Source organism: Talpa occidentalis, unplaced genomic scaffold (genome assembly GCF_014898055.3).
Source record: "Talpa occidentalis isolate TD23 unplaced genomic scaffold, MPIMG_talOcc4v2.1 talOcc4.9, whole genome shotgun sequence".
NCBI classification, from domain to species: domain Eukaryota; kingdom Metazoa; phylum Chordata; class Mammalia; order Eulipotyphla; family Talpidae; genus Talpa; species Talpa occidentalis.
In genome coordinates, this window is record NW_023605305.1 from 10773874 (window position 1) to 10780758 (window position 6885).

Consider the following 6885-nt stretch of genomic DNA (forward strand, 5'->3'; position numbering starts at 1 on the left):
AGCAGAGGTCATGGGTGGATAGAACCCTCAGGAATGTTCTTGGAACTCAGAGGAGCTGCTGGACACAGCATGGCATGGAGAGGCCGGCCCAGTAGCCAGGAGTGCTGGGGGCTGGAGGCGGGGTGTGTGGAGCCGCATCTGGGAGAGGCAGGGGCTCGGGCAGAGCGCAGTGAATGCCAGACTCAGAGGCTGGAGGCAGCAGGGCCCCAAAGGGCAAATCCCTGAGACCCAGAGGTGAGCAACCGTGGATAAACAAGGACTTTGAGGTCCCGGGAGGGACGGGAAGTAGGCAGCGCCGGCAGGGATACCCTGAGAGCCGAGTCAGAGCAGCCACCGGCCCGAGACACATGGAATTTCCTCTGCCTTCTGGTGTGATGTTTTTGGACTCTGGGCCAGAAATTCATGTGTTTACCAGAGGCAGATGCTGGGGAGGGAAGCTGGGCCTCCAGGTCCATGGGGCGCCCAGAATCCTGCAGAGGGACCTGGTCCCCTCGGGCTGGCTGTGTGACACACTGAGGTGCCCACCAGCCCGGGTTTGAATCCCGCCTCTCCTTCTTACTAGTTATGTGGCTTTTGGCAAGTTCCTGAGTTCTCTGAGCCTCGATTTCTCCACTGGGGACAGATATCGACCCTTCATGAGCCTCCCGAGTCGACTTACTCTGTAGGTAGGTGCAGTGCCTGGGGGCCCATGAAAATGTTTTAATTAAATTCTTCATTTTAAATCTCCATCCATTGAAGGATCTGGCCTATTTCTCTGATTCCTCTTAGTGGTTTTCTGCACAGGGAGCAATGGTGTCTGGGTACATGTGGGGGGACCATCTCTCCCGTCTCTATCAGAGACAGCACCCCACAAGTGCCTGAATCCCTGGGCCAGCCCCTGAGGATTTGGTCTCCTCTGATCTGGCTGGGGTTGCATGTTTGCTGCCCCATGGAGAGGGGAGGTCTGGGGTGGGAGCCCGGGGAAGGTCAGGATTGGCCACGGGGGTGGCTCCTGATGGCCACGTCATGGGTGCGTTTTCTTTTCCAGAACCCCAGAGATGAAGGGTCTCCTCGCGCTGGTCGGGCTCCTGGCTTGTAGTAAGTGCTGGTGTCATTACCTCCGAACGTGTGATTTCCCACCCTGGAGGGACAAGAGGGTAGTAGAAAGGGGACCGTCCTCAGGGTCACAGAGCTCTGAGATGAATCTCGGGCTTGGTTGCTTGCTCAGGGTCACGCAGGCTGATGTTCTGCTAGCCGGAAGAGCTGTGGCGGGCTCAGGAGGTGGCGAGCCGACGCCGGGCTGTGCCAGGAGCTGTGGCTTATGAATACAGGAGGCAGGCTTTGTACTTCCGCCCTAAGCAAAGGAAACAAAAAATAAAACCAACAACAAAACCAACCCCCTTATACAAATATTCTGTCCCATAATTTTACATCTCCATTCAGGCCTTTTACACACCCCCCTCCCAGCTGGAGGGCAGGGATGGAGGGGGTTTGGAGGATGGGGTTCGGCAAGGGCCTCCCTGCAGCCCCAGAGCCCAGTCATGACACGCATGGGCTGTCCTGCTCTGTGATGGCTGGACAGGTCCCTGGAGACCCCAGGAGGAGCAGGAGTCCCCATGCAGGGAGGGAGCCCCCCGCCCACTGCAAAACCCTCAACAAAGCAATTTCCCCTCCAGCCTCAGTCCCCCAACTTGTAAGATGAGGGAGCGGGCGTCCACGCTCTTTGGGTCCCTTCCTGCTTGAGATTCTGGGTTTAAGGTGTTAGTTGGGGGATGGGAGGGAAGGATGCATGGTAGGAGTCAGGCAGTGTCTGTCTGTTTCCAAAAGATACCCTATTAATTCTACTTAATTTTGGGCCTCCCTGGTGGTGCAGGGGCTAAGGCTCAGCACTCTCAAGCTATCCCCAGCCACTGTGGCATGACTTTGATCCCTGGCCAGAGAGCTACCCACATGGCACAGCAGACCTCTCCTGTCTCACCTGCTGCTCCCCTCAGCAGTGTATTTCAGTAGATCTGCCTGTTCTGTTTCCCACTCTGCCTCTGGTGAGTCCTCTCATCCCCTGCACCTCTGGCCCACACTCTAGTTCTTGCATGCATGCATGCATAAAAGCAAATCTTTAAAAAAAAATTTGATTTAATTTTCCCGGTCACTTACCATGTACCTGCTGCCATGCTCAACATTTACATACATTTTTATTTGAACCCTCATGACCACTCCAAGAGGTGGGTGGTCATTTTAAGGCCCCCTTTGATGAGGGAACTGAGGCTGGCAGTGTCTTTCCACATCACCTGGGAGTTAATGGCAGGACTTGAACCCAGACTTGCCTACTCTCCACCACGGCTCTAGCCTTACTTCCCTGTTCTGCTCCCGTTCATGGGGAGAATAAAAAAGGGACACCTGGATCCCTCCAAATTCCAGGAGGGAGAAAGGGCAGGTGTCTGGGGAAGGGTGCTGGGCAGGTGTGCGGGGTTTCACCGGAGGGCCTGGGCTGTCTTTCAGGTGTGCCTGCTGTGCCCGGGAGCTTGCTAGACCTGAAGTCAATGATTGAGAAGGTGACGGGGAAGAACGCCCTGACCAGCTATGGCTTCTATGGCTGCTACTGTGGCTGGGGTGGCCACGGGACCCCTAAGGATGCTACCGATTGGTGAGCTGTGGCCTTAACTGCTCCTTATCCTGTAGTCTATGCACCATGAGAGCCCATTTAATTCCATGTCAATTCTGGAAGATGAGTATTAATAAGTATTAATGTGCCATTTTATAGATAAGACGACAGAGTCTCAAGCAAGTTAAGTGACTTGCCCAAGATACATCTAGTAACACCCCAAATTTGAGGGGCCTTATGCGTCATTGGCCTTATGCATTATTGCTACATAACAAGTCATCTTGAAATGGTGTAAAGTGCTGAGGACAATTTATTAAGCTAATGGAGCTGCCATTTGGGCGGTGCTAGGTGGGCTGGGTGGTCTTGGCTCTACCCGGCTTCAGCTTGGGCAGCTCGCTGGAGGTTGGACCACCCACTTTCCAGATGGCACACACCATGGCTGGACCCCTGTTGGAGGGGGTGAGAGTTAGTCTCTCCTGTTAAGCTTGTTTGGACTTCCTCGCATTATTTATTTATACAAAAACTGGGTACAGTCAGAAGTGCGGGAGGGTGAGAGAATTCACCAGAGCCAGAGAGGGGAGCAGAACAGGCAGACCGATGAAGTACACTGCTGAGGGGAGCACGGGCGAGGCAGGAGAGGTCTGCGCGCCATGTGGGACCCTCGCCAGGGCCCGGGGATCAAACCGGCACTGCAGACTGCAGGCAATGTCAGCCCAGCGCTCAACCACTGTGCCCCACAGGGAGGCATGTTATTTATTTAATTTATTTATTTATTTTTTGTTTGTTTTGTTTATTTATTTACATGCACTGGGTACAGTCAGAAGCGCGGGAGGGTGAGAGAATTCACCAGAGCCAGAGCGGGGAGCAGAGCAGGCAGAAGGACCGAAGTACACTGCTGAGGGGAGCAGCAGGCGGCAGGAGAGGTCTGCGCGCCATGTGGGACCCTCCTCCGGTGGCTGGTGGGCAGCCGGGGATCGAACCGGCACCGCAGAGGCCGCGGGCAGCTTCGCAACCCAGCGCTCAACCGCTGCACCACCGGGGAGGCCCTCAACCAATTATTTAAATGCAATCTGCCCCATCTAGTATACTGGGAATTTGTTTTTTGCTCATACAACAATTCAATATGAGTCACATATTATTCCAAGGCCCAGTTTCTTCCCATCTTGTGGTGCTGCCATCCAACATGGCCTCCGAGTCCTTGCCTGGGTCATTTGTATCTGGCTGAGAGATGGAGAGAGACAGAAAATGGAGGAAAGCCTGGGACATTTTCAGGGGTAGATCTGGAAGTGGTGCACATCACTTCTATCCACACTTTTCTGGTCAGAACCTAGTCATGTGACCACATGTAGCTGCAAGGGAGGCCGGGAAATGTAGTCTCACCCTGAGCTCAGGAGGAAAGCTGGTTAGTGAACTACTAGCCAGTAGGGCTACTAGGCAGCCCTAGCGGAAGAGCAGAGAAGGGCTCAGTCACATTATTGGATTCTTCCCTGCTAGACCACACCCAGCCAGGTGGGCTCTGCTTCCACAGCTCCCCCTTCCACTAGGGATCTAGTGCAGTCTCCTGCGTTGGCAGGTGCTGTTGGCTGCATGACCACTGCTACGGGCGGCTGGAGGAGAAAGCCTGCAGCATCCGGACACAGTCCTACAGATACAGATTCGCAAGGGGCCTGGTCACCTGTGGTAAGGCCGGAGCTTCCCATTTGGGTCACTTGCAGGGTCTGGGTCTCTGTAGGTTCTGAGGTCAGCAGCCCCTAGCGGTCAGTCGGTCTATATCTTGGGGAGCAGAGCAGGGCGGGAGAGGGGCAGGATTCCTGCAGATGATCCAACCTCCAGGGAAAGGGTGAAAACATCATAGGCTGAACCCTCATGAGATGCCACATGCTTGGCTTACTTTCTGTTACTTGCTCCCCCAAAATACCCTATCCAGTGGTGTCCCTCTTTTACAAGATCCCCAAACTCCATCTAGCCAATGCACACAGCAAGAGCCTGGCTCCAGGCTCAGGTCCTTCTGAGTTCTAGCTACATCTCAGGATGGTGCCTCCCTGTGAAGAGAAGTGGGGTTCCTCCAGAGCAGGGCTGGCTCCACCTTCAGGCTAGGTAGGACATGGGAGGGAGGACATGGGTATGAGCGGTCTCCCTGGCCTGAAACATCAACCTGGGCAGCAGCTGAGCCTCTTCCACCAGGCTGTGCACCCCTCCCCCACCTGTGCCTCCCTTATCAGCCAGAGCTTCTTCGAGCAGGATGCAGACCAGGGGGCCTGCTCAGTTAGAATCAAGCGGGGGATCTATATCAACAGGGCGTGGCCCTCCCTTCCTCATTCTGATCTCTGTGGTGTTGTTTGCAGAATCTGGGGCCTTCTGCCAGGTCCAGCTGTGCACCTGTGACCGGAGGCTCTCCTATTGCCTGAGGAGGAACCTGCGGAGCTACAACCCTCGTTATAGATACTTCCCCAACGCGTTCTGCAGCTAGTGAAGGGGTGGCCTTGCAACACGGCTCACCGCTTGCCGTCAACCCCAGCCTCTGGCCTTGTTCTTTCTGGGCTTGGAGGACGGCCCTGCCCTACTGCACCCTCTTGAGAGTCCCAGAGAGTGGCTCTAGTCGCAGCACTCACTCAGGAAAGTCGGGGTCCCAGGCCTCCACCCGGCAGCTCGCCCTTCTGTGCTGAGGCTCCAGGTCCACTATCTCCACTTCTAAAGACGCTCCTCTCTTCTGAAGGAAGGTTTTCCAGGGATGCATTTACTTTTAGCTTCTACAGCTTAGTTGTCATAGCCACCCTCTAGAGAACTTTAGCCCAAGTAGAAGAAGAAATTGACTTCATAAGTCCCCCATATAGATATTGAATAATATTCACTCTCAAGACTAATAAAAACCACACAGGCATTCTCCTCTGCTGTCGGGGGTTGCTCTGCCTGTCTTCTGCCTTTGGGGCACTAAACCCAAATTTAACCATGTTCTTTCCGAGGTAGAAGGTACAGATTAGCCAATGGGAGGTTTTCTGGGGTGAACATCAAGCCTTCTTTGGGGCTCCTGTCCTTGACCTTGGGGGTCAGCCAAGCACAGGGCCTTATTCTTTCTTGAGGATTGGGAGGTGATTGGCAAGCGGGCCTGAGGGGCCGTATAAGTCTCAGCATGGCTTCTTCTCTGGATGTGTGGTCTCAGGGCTGTGACTCAAATGCTGTCTTTAAAAAAGGCGAGAGGGGCTTCCCTGGTGGCGCTGGGGTTAAAGACAGCACTATCAAGCTATTGCCAGCCACTGCAGCACGAATTTGATCACCGGCAGGCCTGGGAGCGATCCACATGGCGCAGCAGACATCTCCTGTCTCTCCCGCTGCTCCCCTCAGCAGTGTGTTTTGGTCAGTCTGCCTGTTCTGTTCCCTACTCTGTCTCTGGTGAATCCTCTCACCCCCCACACTCTGGCCCATACCCCAGCTCTTGTATGCATAAATAAATAAATCTTAAAAAAAAACCCTACTTATCTATCAATTCATAAAAGAAAAGGCTTTAGAATACCAGACTGCAGGGAGAAAGGCCCACTCCAAAGCAAAGGTGGATCCTTTCCAAGAAAGGCCCGCTGGCTTTCTTACACCAACTGACGCCAAATAACCACATAGCAAATGGGATCTGTATTTTAACACTTCTGACATTGAACACTTTCAAAGTGTCATTTTATATGATCAACCTGAATAAACTAGTGTTTTAGGAAGTTTGCTGTGGAATCATATCTATATTTAGTAATGTAATACAGAAGGAATGCAAAGGTGTCATCTGCTCACCAATTATTATTATTCTTTTGATCAAAGCCATTTCCCAAATCCATTTTGAAATAGACACATAGAGGAATCAGAAGCATTGCTCTTAATGCAGTTTCTCTTTAACTGAAATACTCTTTTTTTTTTAAGATTTATTTATTTATGCATACAAAAGCTAAGGTGCAGGCCAGAGATGTATGGGGTGAGAGAATTCACCAGAGACAGAGTGGGGAGCAGAACTGGCAAATCTACTGAAAAACATTGCTGAGGGGAGCAGCGGGTGAGACCGAAGAGGTCTGCTGTGCCATGTGGGTCAGCTCCCTGGCCTGGGATTGAACTTGTGCTGTAGTGGCTGCGGATAGCTTCATAGTGCTGAGTCTTAACCCCTTGCGCCACCAGGGAGGCCCTGACTGTAATATTCTAGATGATGGAGAAGAGGCCCTGCTGAGGCTTCTCCTTCTCCTCAATGGGCCTGTGTTACAGATGGTTCTCCAGAAGGTGCCAGCATGTCCTCAAGGGCCACAGAATCACAACCTTCCTCCCTATTGACTTGT

At 53.0% G+C, this 6885-nt stretch overlaps 1 protein-coding gene across 1 annotated transcript; it reads left to right on the plus strand.

Moving 5' to 3' along the window:
* The first annotated feature begins 567 nt into the window (after positions 1–567).
* PLA2G5 (phospholipase A2 group V) lies at positions 568–5161 on the plus strand. Its single transcript, XM_037500007.2, has 5 exons — positions 568–665; positions 1028–1077; positions 2479–2623; positions 4155–4261; positions 4927–5161. The coding sequence occupies exons 2-5, from the start codon at positions 1038–1040 to the stop codon at positions 5049–5051; spliced, it is 417 nt and encodes a 138-aa protein (XP_037355904.1). The 5' UTR covers positions 568–665; positions 1028–1037; the 3' UTR covers positions 5052–5161.
* Positions 5162–6885: the final 1724 nt, after the last annotated feature.

Bases quoted from the DNA above. Each gene is read 5' to 3' on its own strand.
- PLA2G5 (XM_037500007.2), top strand. From the start codon at position 1,038: ATGAAGGGTCTCCTCGCGCTGGTCGGGCTCCTGGCTTGTA. The intron at 1,078-2,478 runs GTAAGTGCTGGT...GCTGTCTTTCAG, and splicing joins GGTCGGGCTCCTGGCTTGTA to GTGTGCCTGCTGTGCCCGGG. The intron at 2,624-4,154 runs GTGAGCTGTGGC...CTGCGTTGGCAG, and splicing joins CCTAAGGATGCTACCGATTG to GTGCTGTTGGCTGCATGACC.